The 13,345-nt window shown below is 40.8% G+C and overlaps 1 protein-coding gene across 1 annotated transcript; it reads left to right on the top strand.

Annotated features, from left to right (window-relative positions):
- Positions 1-6,990: 6,990 nt before the first annotated feature.
- LOC115904030 (vitamin D 25-hydroxylase) lies at positions 6,991-12,604 on the top strand. The gene is made up of 5 exons (XM_030949065.1): positions 6,991-7,302; positions 8,932-9,073; positions 9,343-9,975; positions 10,986-11,315; positions 11,921-12,604. Exons 1-5 carry the CDS (start codon positions 6,991-6,993, stop codon positions 12,094-12,096), a joined length of 1,593 nt encoding a protein of 530 aa, XP_030804925.1. The 3' UTR covers positions 12,097-12,604.
- The last annotated feature ends 741 nt before the right edge of the window (positions 12,605-13,345 follow it).

The raw sequence follows: 13,345 nt of genomic DNA, 5'->3' as shown, positions 1-13,345 counted from the left end.
TTTAAACAGCAGATCCCTCGCACGTATGCTCACGGCGGGAATCCCCCGGGAGAATGAGTCTAAGTATTTGATTTAAAATCTCTTCCGTTTTCACGACTCCTGCTCTGGTTTTAAGGTATTTTTCCTGAGGATGTATTTACAAATATTAGGCAGCACCTAAAGGAATGGCTCGGCTTTGGTTTTGCTGTTTGAATATGATTTATACAGTTACACCAACGGAAATAAAGTGCAGAAATTTAAATGACTGGGCTGCCAGTCTGATATTTCTCTCTAACTCCACTCTTCCTTTTCTCTTCCTATGCTAACAGCTAATTGTTCCCGTTTCCTTTGGGGAATTATTTACTCCTTACCCACATACAATATCCCCGGGATTAAAGTTAAAACAATAAAATTCCAGACAATTCTGTTGTAAAAGCATATTTCAGTTTCCTCCTTCTGGAGGAAGCTGAATTTTGCCTCGCGGCTGAGTGCAGTCAGTTCAAGCCCTTCTTCTCCTGCCAGGGTGGCTCGGTCCGGGGCTGGAGCCGGTGATTACAGGATTGCAGGTGCCAACATTTCTACTTTAAGCTTTCACAGGAAGGAGTGTAAATTTAAACCAACAGGTAGGAATGCCAATAGATCCACTCCTGTGCACGCAGAGATGATGTAGCACTTGGAGGTTGGCAGCGCTCCGGCTGCTCCGTGCCAGCGCTAATGGAGGGACTCCCAGCTGGAACGCTCGTCCTATTCCCCCCCTCCCCCTTAGCTATATGTCATCTGCCCTCCCCAAACATACTTTCCTTTTGCAAATTTCTCTTGTACATGCGATGGAGAAGAAGGGCAGTTGACCGGTTTGGCTATTTTTGAAGCTGTAAGAAAGAGACAGGATTTTCACAGGATCACCTTCTTCTGTTGCTTGATAAATCCAAAACTAGAGGTTAAACGTTCATGGAAAATCTAGCAGAGTGGGGTACTTTGCAGCACTGCACTGAGAAAGCGAGACATTTACTGAAACAATCTGTTCCAAGGGACTTGTTCTGCCTTTTTCAGTGCCACAGAATGATTGGATTTTTTTTTTTTTATTTATTTATTTCAAGAAATCAGATTATCTAATGCAACCCCCAGCTCCAAGTATAAAGACTTCCATTTTCAAATAAATTTGTTTTAATTTGTAGATAATAAGAAAAATCTGGGCTATTTATAGTGACTTTCTCTACACTAAATGCTACTTCTTACAATATTATAATCTTTGATATCATTTAAGCAATACATTTAAAAGAGTGACTATTTTTTCTACTGTAAATATTTCCATTATATTGAGAAGCCACAGATACTGTAGTGAAGTTCTGAAATGCTAGCAGATGGCATGCTGGTAAACAAAAATATCAAATTTATTTATTATGGTGCAATTTTTGTTCGATACTAAAATGTAATTCTTCAAGAAAGATACAGCTGTGAGCTGCACAGGTAAAATCTTCATTCCCACCATTGGTTCATATCAGTGAAAAGCAGACCCTACAAAAATGAAAGGGGAGAAGTGATGATGCCATGATCCACAAACAGTGAATTCTCCACAAGGGATGTGAGTGTGATTCAGATCTCTGCTCTCTCTAAGTTTGTTCTTTATAACAACAAATCAAGACGTTTCAGGTAAGGACAAGTTATGATAAAGCCAGCTGTAAAAATCACATGCTCTCTCCTTACAAGGATAACCTGGGGAGTTGCTTCTCTGAGTTTTTGGTGGATGCCTGGCCTTTCTGATCCAGGATCCTGTCTCATGAGCAGCCAGCAAGCACTGCTCCTTAGGAAGGCTCTACAAGGCATGTGGGGCAAGGTGGGCAGAGCTAACATTCTAACATTTCATTGTAACCCGTTGTGCAGAAAATGAAATAAGCTAAGCCAGAGTTGGTGGGGTTGTGCTGCTGTAAAAGCAAGCTGTGGGTCAGCAGGAGTGTCGTGTTTGAGGCCTGGGAGGTAATCCTTACACTCTACTTTTTGCTGATAAGATCTACACCAAAAAGACTTGGGCAAGTTGGAGAAAGTCCAGAAAAATGCCAGTAGGGATTTTCAGAGATCCCATACATGGATTTAGGGAAACAAGCTCAAAGACCAGGGAAACATAACAGAAGGTAAGACTATGGAGAAAGGTGATAACAAAAATATAAATTCTTGTCCTGAAACAATAACAATCTGCAATCTGGTACTATATTATATACATATATATATATAATCTTGAAGGGCAAAAAAAGGAGACACCACACTTGAGAAAAGCTTTCTACAACTGAGATTAATGACAGGCAAGAATAAGTTGCATTTCAGTTATGGCACTAAAACCTCTTTCAGTGGAGGATTTCATGGCATGTTACTCCAACATCTGTCAGGAGTGACATATGTAGGTGAGATGCTCTGGGAAAGGAACATAAACCATTAAATTTGTGCTCTTCATATCTTTCTCCTCCAATTTCTGTGACACCATAATTTGAAAAGCTGGAGAATGGCTTAAACTCTGAAACCAACACTATCACTTTTGTAGGCATTTGGTTTTGCAAAACTTACATCCCTAACTGGTCAAATTATTTCCTCAATCCTGCTCCCATAGTCTCTGAAAAACCATATTCAGATTTAGCATAAGCTTACATCAAGCTTATCCACATATTGTACCAATCTATCTTGTGGTTTGGTTTGAATTTGGCCCAAAAAAAAGAGCTTCTTTTTTATAAAAATGCAGTACTTTCCTGAGAACCAGAACACTGATATAAATCCCAACACTAAAACATTTCCTTTTTAATGGACATTAAATCTGGATTTAGGCTGCTTCAGTGCCTGCTTTTGAGAAAGTGGAACTGCTGTTGAGCTAATTAGTGAAAAATCTATGAATCACTCTGGAAGCAAATTTTCCTCCAAACTGCCTTAGAAAAGCTCCAAGACTGATTTATGAAAGACATATTTAACAGAAGATCAGGGTTGCATTGGTTTCATCTCCTTGAAATCTTCTTATCGCACAAAAACCCCAAAAGGTTCTGTAGGTTCTGTGGCAATTTTCCTGGATATATTCAAAATCCAGTTTGGAATAATCCTTTAAACCAGACTGGGCCACACTGTCCTGCCCTGAGGTTTGCTTGGCCAGGCAGAGCACAGGGACATTTGCTATGGCTTTGTTGCCTCTGTCCTGCCTTAGCACAGCTCAGCCTCCGAGCAGCGACTCCAGCCCTCTCCTGCCGCCTGGAAACACATTCCCTCCCTCTGACAGCTGGCACAATCCCGCTTCTGTGCCAAGCTACACCTCCAGCAGGCTGAGGAGAGCCCCTCACACTCAGCAGAGGCATGTCAGACTTGCAGCATTACCAGGGCAGCACTGGGGGGATGCACTACGGGGGAAAACCTCACCCTGAAAATGTTTCAAAATCAGCACCTACTTGCCCTTCTTTTTCTTTTTTTTTTTTTTTTCATTCTGCAGGTAAATTGTGAGTTGAAAAAAACAATCTCAGAACAGAAAACTAATCATGTTAAACAACAGCATGTTTATAAAACTTTGATTTCATTGCTTGCACAAGTACTGTGATACTATCTTATATATTGTCAGAGCATGTCAGCGAATATAACATGAGAAACTGTTTCTCAAGCCCTCAAATTAATCCTTGCTTGTTGTTCACAGGATGTTGGAAGAGTGGAACTCCCCCTGTCACCATTTCATCCTTTGTCTTGCCAGTACTGAGGTCTGATGAAGCCACAGGGTAACTGAGAGTTTTCCTGAGTCCCTCAGGACAGAGCTATGCAGTTTTGCTGATATTTTAGGTCCTACAGCACTGATTTAGCCTCTGCCTTCAGTGAAATTTGGGGCTGAAAAAGATCTCTCTCCTTTCAGTGCTGGTAAATAACATGTGAAGGCAAAGGCTATTACAACATAATATTTGCTAATCTACTTTCAGCAGAGTTTCTCGGAACCTCATAGTCACATGAGACCATCAATTAAAAAGATGAATTTCTAAATTTATGCACAGAATTGACCTAAGTATACTCTGAAAGAACCAGAAAATACAACACGCCAAAACTATTTCTCAAGTTAAGCCAGACTCCAAGCTTCTGAGTCTGCTTGACAGACATGAAATGTTTAGGCAGTGATAAAAGGATGTGACTGAAGGAAAAGGTGGGATTTTCTCAGCAATTAATCACCAAATTCACAAGGGAAAACATCCGATGTGTTTTTCTGTTTTAGATAATGTGTAAAGCACCAGCATCATTACAGGTTTGGCTCAGGAGGTAATTATGACATGGAAGTTGATCACTCTCTGTGATGACATAGGTTAAGAAGAACTCTGTGAGTGTAACAGATAACATCTGCACATTAGTCGAAACTTGTCAGTGGGCTTGTGAAATGAATTGCTTTCATGACAAGCATGCCTGTTTCACATACATCTATAATGATTTCTCTCTTTCCCGCAGTCCACCACCAAAGTCAGGGAGCAAAATCTTTACACATCTGTCTAAAAAGAAGTTGTTTTCCTGGACTTTATAAATCATGTCATGATTCACTGAACAAGAGACATTACTATAGGAATGGAAAACCTTTTAGCCTGATAAAGGTTCACCTTGTTTTCCAGCTACATAGTCAACTCTGAAGAATAAGAAAACTAGAGCCTGTTTCAAAGTTGTAGCTAAGTACAAGTTTGTGAGATTTTTAAAGGAACTTGGAAAAAACTTAATTTTTCTCCCCAGAGTTATCATCAAGATCTTAACATTGCTACTCAGAGAACAGCCACACCTGGCAGTATATTTCTTCAAAAGCCAAAGCTATATATAAGTATGTGTAGTCAAAGAATACAAAGCCAAATAATTGCTTTCTGATTTTCCTGAGAAGCCAGGAACACAATCATTTCCTGTTACTCCAACTTCTGCTTACAGAATTTCCAGTGCAAAGTAATTGTAAAACTTGATGACTAGAATGTTTTAGAATTTAATAAAGATACATGCTTTAATGGGTTTCTTTACTCAGCCATCATTTTTATAATTGAAATAAAAAAACCTTTATTCATCCTATAAGTTTTCTCATTTGATCATCCATGATTAAGATGAGTAAAACGTTCCCAAAGAAGCAATTCAGCATAAGCTGCCCACACATTTCTGAAGGAATGAATGAATGAAAAAAAAATTAAAAAATAAAAAGATCAATCAGAAACTGGCAAGGAATCCTGTGCTTGGACAGCAATTGGAGTCTTGCATCCCTAAACCTGCATCCTTAAGTGATTTCATCTGTCTACAAAGGTTTATTTATCACTTACTTTTGACAAGTTTCAGTCATCTTTGTCCATGCTGCTGCTGCTGCTTTTTACCTCCATTTAATCACACATCTTTTAGAGGTTCTTGGACCTTTAATCTTGGTTGGCTCACTATCTTTTAGCATTTGGCTTGACCAAAATGGATTTTATTTTTCTGCAATCATGCTCTTCAGTTTCCCTTCCTCTGTTACAGTGGTGAACATCAGTGTCTGTTTTCCATCCCCACAGCTCAACCACTCTGGTAAGGTCAGTTTTGACTGTTCTCTCCTCTGCTTGAGGAAAATTGTCAAATATTGTTGTCTTTCCCCCCACTACAATCTATTCCTTCCTTTTTAGTCAAATATTTGGACTTCTATATCTTTTTTCCCTTCTTCTTGGCTCCTTCCTGTACTATTTTTTCCCTTTTCCCCTCTTCAAAATGCTTGCTGCCAAAACTGTTAATTACCTTTCTTTTCCTACACAGATGCAGTGGAAATCATGAACATCTAAAACTTTGGGTATTAAACATTTAAAAACAAAGCATTGAAGATAAGCTGCGAAAATAAATCAAAGCAATAGTACCTCTTCCTACATTCTCTCAGATACTTGAGCATGTGCATGCCTTACTTTACTCCTTGGCAATTCTTCCTCTGACTGGAGCCAAGCTGAGATCCTGAATCTTTGGTGAGAATTCTTTAGGCACTGACATTGAAAATACTGGTGTTTTCTGCAGATATGACCCAAATAATTAAGATACCAGCCAGTATCACACTAAAATAAAGGATGAAGAAATAACTTGGAAGAAGAATGAAAAAAATAAACCTTCAGCAGGGCTGAACCCTGAAAAAATAATATTTATTATTATTTCTTCTGTATTCTGACAAACTTGGTAAGATTTTGATACAGGATGGTGGCATTGACACAGGTTATTAATGAGCTCCATCAGCATAAATTCCTCACCTGTTTAGATCTTATCAATGTTCTTAAAAATCTATGGGCAGCTATTAAGATGAATTCAACAAGAAGGACATCTGAAGTTAGAAACACGTGGCACAGAAATTGTAATGGGCCAGGAATGCTCCTGTTATTCCTAAAATTGCTTGTAAAATAGTAGTAATGTAACAAAACCAGCGTGAATGGAAACAAATCTGGGTTTGTTTATGAAGTGTCTTGCCAAGAATGCCACATGGCACAGCAACACTGCTCTCTGACCTCTGCCTTACCGATCCTGGCCTCTTCTGCAGCTCAAGCCCTCGTTCCTGAGCCAGCATCCCACTGAAATAACACCCTTTGCACATCGTACGTGTGATCTCCGTGCTGCCTGGTCACACGGGCCGGGGACATTCACACAAGCGAGGGCAGGGCCCCTTTCCTGCTGCTGTCCGGCCGGGCCAAGGAGCCCGGGCCAGGCTGCAGGGCGGGGATCAGAGCATCGCACCTGGAGCTGCCACAAATCCGCACGGTGCAGCTGCCAGAGGGAATCCCTGCGGGCTTCACCGGCCCAAAACTCCCAAAGCCCGAAGCGTGTCTGGGAAAGACATCTCCAAACCGTGCGTCTGAGATTCTACAGAGAGTTAACAAGGAGCAGAGAACTGCCGCTCCCTCCGGCAGCTGCCGCGGTCAGCGTGCGGAGCGTTCCGGCACTGCACAGAGCCCGAGGGACCGACTCCCCATTGTTCCAGGGGATTAAAAAAAAAAAGAAAGAAGAAAAAAATAGAAGCGCTCCTGACGCGGCGGGCGGAGCCTCCTCGGGCCAATGCTCGGCGGCGGGACAGGGCCGAGAGGAGGAAGCGGCGGCGGCGGGGCCGATGCGGGTGGCGGCGGAGCCGGGGGCGCGCCCGGGCGCGGCGACAGCGACAGCCCCAGCGGGCAGCGGCTCCTGGCTGCTGGCGCTGGCGGCGGTGCTGGCGCTGCTGCTGGCGCTGGTGGTGCGGCAGCTGCTGAAGCAGCGGCGGCCGCCCGGCTTCCCGCCCGGCCCCGCGGGCTGCCGCTGCTCGGCAACATCCCCGCGCTGGGCGCCGAGCAGCCGCACGTCTACCTGCGGCGGCAGAGCCAGATCCACGGGCAGGTACCGCCGCCCCGGGGCCCGCGGGAGCGGGGAGGGCCGGCCCGGGCTCGGGGAACCGGGAGCTGCCCCGGCACGGACGGGGAACCGGGAGCTGCCGCCCTGCCCGGCCCTGCCCGGCGGATGCGGCGGGCGGAGCGCCCCGCCGGGAGCGGGAGCGCAGGGCTCCGGCAGAACCGCACCTAAAAGTACCTTCAGCGCGATATTTGCGATACTCACAGCACTTCAGCCTAACTACTTAAAAGCCAATCTTTTTCTTTTCCCTTTTTCTTTTTTTCCCCACTTTTTAACTTTCTTCTATATCGGGCGTTTCTTTCCATCATCCAGCTGTAAGCGGCCAATCTCTTACGAGCTTCGTAAAAGTTAACTCTCAACTAGATCTAACATGTATTTTGGTAATTAAAAAAAAAAAGTAAATGTTCTTCAAGCAAAGTACTGGGACAAGGAGAATGGAAGTAGGAAGGAAAATGTGTTGTCGAATAAAGCACGCTTTCTACTTGCCTGGAAAGCTGGATAGAGTTTCAGTCATCTGCTCTCAGAAAGAATCCTGCAGAATTTGAGGGAAACAGCATATTAGGATTTGGGGACTCTGGAAAAATACAATCAAAGGTTTAAAAAAAAATCATATATGATACAGGAATAAAGATCAATAAATTAGACCAAAGTATGCAAAACTCACAGATGGTTTGCAGAAATATACCGGGAGTGTCTTCTTAACACATAAAAAAGAAGAGCCATTATAACAGTGAAAATACCAAGTGTTCTAAAATAAAATAGACTCATAGAATCATTTAGGTTGGAAAAGGCCATTAAGATCATTGAGTCCAGCTGTTAACCCAGCATTGCCAAGTCTGCCACTGAACCATGTCCCCAAATGCCACACCTACACAGGCTTTAAATGCCTCCAGGGGTGACGACTCCACCACTTCTCCAGGCAGCCTGTTCCAGTGCCTGACACCCCTTTGGGTGACAACCCAGTTGTCACAGAATGTATAATTAGGCTAACACAATTTCATATTGTGGAGGTCACCAGCTTTGACATGAAGAAAAATCTAAAGATTTTTGATGGCAAAAATATGGATTTCTAACGCTGAGAGAATGTATGGAAAGGGAATCTAAGGATTCAATCTTAATTTAGGCTTAGTTTTAATTTTTAAGATATAGATTCAGATTTAAATTTTTTTCATTCTGTATGTGCCTTCTGCAGGCTGTATTGTACCTTTCTCCAAAGCACCTTGTGCTAACCACTTGTGGAAAAGGAAGCTGGGCCTAGCTGGGCTCTGCTCTCAGTTGTTGGCTGTCACCTTGGCTCTCCCTCCTCTCTAGGGACTACATGAAGTTGTCCCCAGTCCTTAATTTGGAGGGCTAGTTCATTTAGGTGCACAGCAAAGCACAGAATGTAGTGTGGGCTAATTAATTTCATCTTTTAACAAAGCAAATGAGCTTACCATAGACTCTCCTGTGCAATGCCACTGCTGTCCCACCTCTGGCCACCCGTGTGCTCTGCTGAAGGTTATTCAACTCTGCATTTCACACTGATGTTTAAAGTTGTTTCACTTTTTCATTCCTTGTTCCAGATTGCGTTGTTAATAGCATTTGACACTTTTCATCCCTTTTTTGTCCCCCCCAAAGATCTTCAGCCTTGACCTCGGGGGTATATCTGCCGTTGTGCTGAATGGCTACGATGCAGTGAAGGAATGCCTTGTCCATCAAAGTGAAATTTTTGCAGACAGGCCATCTCTTCCCTTGTTCAAGAAGCTGACAAACATGGGAGGTGAGTGCTAACGTCTTTTGTATAAAAATATCATTTTTGTTCCATAGATGACATGAAGCATCTCCTTTAGCCATTTTCTCTACTTGATGTCCTTTCATAAAATACTTGATGCTTCTTTAAAGATATTATTGTCACTCATGGACTACGTTCCATAGCAGGACATCCAAAATGTTTTGTCTCATTTTTTGTCTTGTTGAATAATTTTATTATCTTATGGGGGAAGAAAAATAAAGCATTGCATAAAACACTGTGTCAAAATATTTTTTCAGGCTTACTGAACAGTAAATATGGCAGAGGATGGACAGAGCACCGCAAATTAGCTGTAAATACCTTTCGAGTTTTTGGATATGGTCAAAAGTCCTTTGAACACAAAATTTCAGAAGAATCTCTGTTTTTTCTTGAGGCCATTGATACATACAAAGGCAGACCCTTTGACCTTAAGCACTTGATAACAAATGCTGTTTCAAACATTACTAATTTGATTATTTTTGGAGAACGTTTCACATACGAAGATACTGAATTTCAGCACATGATTGAGATTTTTAGTGAAAACATTGAATTAGCTGCTAGTGCTTCTGTATTTTTATATAATGCTTTTCCTTGGATTGGTATCTTGCCATTTGGGAAACACCAGCAGCTGTTCAAAAATGCAGCTGAAGTCTATGAGTTTCTTCATGAGCTTATTGAACGTGTCTCTGAAAATAGGAAGCCTCAGTCACCTCGACATTTCGTAGATGCATATTTAGATGAGATGGATTGCAATGGAAACGACCCAGAATCTACATATTCAAGAGAAAATTTAATTTTCTCCGTTGGAGAACTCATCATAGCTGGGACAGAAACCACAACAAATGTTTTAAGATGGGCAGTGTTATTTATGGCTCTTTATCCAAACATTCAAGGTAAGAATTTTGACATTTTGAGGAACTGATTCACTTTCCTGTTGCAAATTTAAAATGCTTTTTCAAAGCGGTGCATTGATCCATAATCATCACCGAAAAAAAGCTTTGCATATTATCCTATTCTGTCATTTACTAAATATATTATGGACAGAGGTAGAAAGCTTGTTTTAATTGCAGACAAAGAGGATATCAAAAGTCAAATGTAATGATAAAACTTTAACATACTATTTTGTGAATACGCTTTTATGAAGCTTTAATACTTTTAAGTATTTCTAATATATTTAAGTTTAGCATTGTGATGCATGATCTGTTGTTGGCAGATATACTAATCTATGTAGTTAATAAATAATAAGAAAATGTAATTAAATATGAAAGTAATAAACTAAATTAAAAATGTGCAGGTGTCAGCAAAAATGTAAATCAGGTTGTGGTAACAATTGAGGTACAATTCTTTTTATCTTAAGTTCTCCAGTTCGCAACAGATTTACATATGATAGACAGGAATACTTACACTTTTGGAAGAACAGAAATGGCATTTAAAAATAAAAAGATGTGTTACAGTCATTGTGAAGTAAAACAGCAATAGATGTCTGGGTGTTAGCCCAGACTTTGTGAGGAGAAATTTGGATTCCAGAAGTGAAGAGTCACATTTCTGGTTTCACTGCCTCCACTTCACTTTTCCTGCCAAACCTTAGCAGTGCTTGGTACAGCTGGAGCTTCCAGGATTTGGAGGAAGAGAGGCCCAAATAACTTGGAAAGTCACTGCTGATACCTTGACCAAAAAATATAACTCTAATACCAATTTCACCATTGTTTCAGAATGGGGATAATAGCACTAACCATGGATAGGTATATAGAGTCTAAATTTAAAAGCTTGTAAGCTGTTTTTTGTATAAAGGTATATAATGTTTCAGTATATTTTAAAAATGTATGTATGTACACAAATACTTTAGCTTAAATTGAAATGTAAAAGCTATTACATAATAAACCTCAGCTTTTATTCCTAACAGGGCAAGTTCAGAAAGAAATTGATGTTGTCATTGGCCCAAACAAAATGCCCACGTTGGAAGAGAAGTGCAAGATGCCCTACACTGAGGCTGTTCTGCACGAGGTGCTGAGGTTCTGTAACATAGTCCCACTGGGGATTTTCCATGCAACTTCCAAAGACACTGTTGTGCGTGGGTACACCATTCCTGGAGGCACCACAGTCATTACCAACCTCTACTCTGTTCACTTTGATGAAAAATACTGGAGCAATCCAGAGGTGTTTTTTCCTGAGAGGTTTTTGGACAGTAATGGGCAGTTTGTCAAGAAAGATGCATTTATTCCTTTTTCCCTAGGTAAGAGCAATTCCTTCCTCTGTTCATTTTCACAAATCCAGGGATGTGTGAAGTGTAAGGGGTGGCAATAAATAGACAGAATGATATCTTCAGTTCTGATTTAAAGATATCAAATATAATTCAATCCAAAGATATTCAATATAATGCGCACTGGAGATAACAAATTTTAGCATAACATCTTTTATATAGATGAGCTCAGCTTTATATATAAACTAATAAAAATCCTCCTTAAAAAGTTCTAATCATTGCCAGTTAATAATGACTGGCAGTAGATATAATTAAGAAAATAGTAGGGGGGAAAATCTAAAATTCACAATGCCATTTTTTAAAGCATTTCCACCTAGACTGGCACTTCAAGACCAGAAGACAGTAAGTAACAAGTGTATCTAAATCAATCTGACAGCATTGGTTTCAATGGTATTTGTGAGCAACAAATTCTCCAAAATCAGTTTCTTAGTGTAAGTATCACCTATCCTTCTTACAAAATACTGCCACCAGGTTCACACAGCACTCCTAGAACACAGAAACGACCATTTCTATTCTGTAAGAGTGAAAATGTGACTGAAGGTATCTTAAACCTTTTTAAAGCCTTTTTTTCAATTCAGGAAGAAGACATTGCCTCGGAGAACAGCTGGCTCGAATGGAAATGTTTATTTTTTTCACGTCATTGCTACAGCGATTTCACCTGCATTTCCCTCATGGAGTGATCCCAGAGCTGAAGCCCAGGCTGGGGATGACCCTGCAGCCACAGCCGTACCTGGTGTGCGCCCAAAGGCGGTGAAGGGCAGGGCTGGGCTGGGCAGGTGCAGCACAGTGCTCCAAAATGCTGCTCAGGATCTGCTTTGTCTATTTCTAAACGTGTTCAAGCCAGAATAACAACAATTTAAAGGACTGATGTTTTTTTTTTAACTTGGTTTTCACAGAAAAAAAAAAACAACCAGAACCAAAGGTGTGGAACACATCCTGATGTTTTCACTCCAAAAGACTGTGTTGACTCTAACTTCTGATACAGATTTTAAATATTTAATTACTTACCAAGCCATTTTACTTTGAGAGGGTATTTTCCTAAGCATGAGGAACATGGTTCAAAATGTTTATGCTTGAATTAATCCATGGAAATATCATTTACATTATTCCAGCTAAGCCATTCTTTATAATTATCCATTAAATTTTCATGGCTAAAGGGATTTTAAAAGGTCTCTATTTAAATATCTGTAACCAAGAATAAAATATATTTTCCAGCCTTGAAAAACAGATTGTCTTTTAAAACATTTTATCCTTCTTTTTCCTTGCCCTATCTTCCCAGTTGGTCATAATTTTCTAGTGAATCAGATAGCCATGAATTCACTTTTAGGACCTTTTATGGCTTGCTTGTCACTTAGCATCGTACACACAGTGTTCAGTTATTGCCATACTCCTGACAATCACAGGGCTTTTTTTCCTCCAGTATATTGCATTTCCAGACCCCTGTCCTCCCAATACAAAGTACTATGTAATGATTAATCTCTGCTTAAATAGTCTGAAAAAGCCAGTATTTGTGTTACCAGAGTCACATGCAACTATACTATGAGTAAAGAAAATAAACTGTTCACCCTTCTGACCAAAAGAGAGGCTTTTTGGGGAGGGCAAGTGCAATAGCATGGGGAAAAACAGATTTTAAATAAATTTTAAGCACAAATTTTATGTTTAAGGGCTACACTTGACATCTGCCAGCTTCATTATTCTTGCCAGCTCTTGCTTTTTGGTTATTGGTAGATAAAGATTTGTGTCTGCAGACCTTGCAGGAGCAGCTGGAACTCCAAACACAGAATTTAGTCTCCTCTGTGTGGGCAGAGAGGGCCTCAGGACAGGGTTCAGAGCAAAACAAGCAAGCAGCTATTGAAGGCCAGGGCTGAGTGTTTGACCTGGCTTTTTACACTGATAGTGCTGCAACTTGGAGCTGCAGGAAAGCTGAAAGGCAGGAATTGGTGTTTGTCTGCTGACCTGATGTTTGCAGCTTATGCTCAGGAGAAATACTTCCTTTCTTTTGA

The sequence above is a fragment of the Camarhynchus parvulus genome, chromosome 5 (assembly GCF_901933205.1).
Source record: "Camarhynchus parvulus chromosome 5, STF_HiC, whole genome shotgun sequence".
Classification (NCBI taxonomy): Eukaryota; Metazoa; Chordata; class Aves; order Passeriformes; family Thraupidae; genus Camarhynchus; species Camarhynchus parvulus.
Note: the sequence above shows the minus strand (reverse complement) of the source record. Positions and strands in the feature narration are given on the sequence as shown.

Bases quoted from the DNA above. Each gene is read 5' to 3' on its own strand.
- LOC115904030 (XM_030949065.1), top strand. From the start codon at position 6,991: ATGCTCGGCGGCGGGACAGGGCCGAGAGGAGGAAGCGGCGGCGGCGGG. The intron at 9,074-9,342 runs GTGAGTGCTAAC...ATATTTTTTCAG, and splicing joins GAAGCTGACAAACATGGGAG to GCTTACTGAACAGTAAATAT. The intron at 11,316-11,920 runs GTAAGAGCAATT...TTTTCAATTCAG, and splicing joins ATTTATTCCTTTTTCCCTAG to GAAGAAGACATTGCCTCGGA.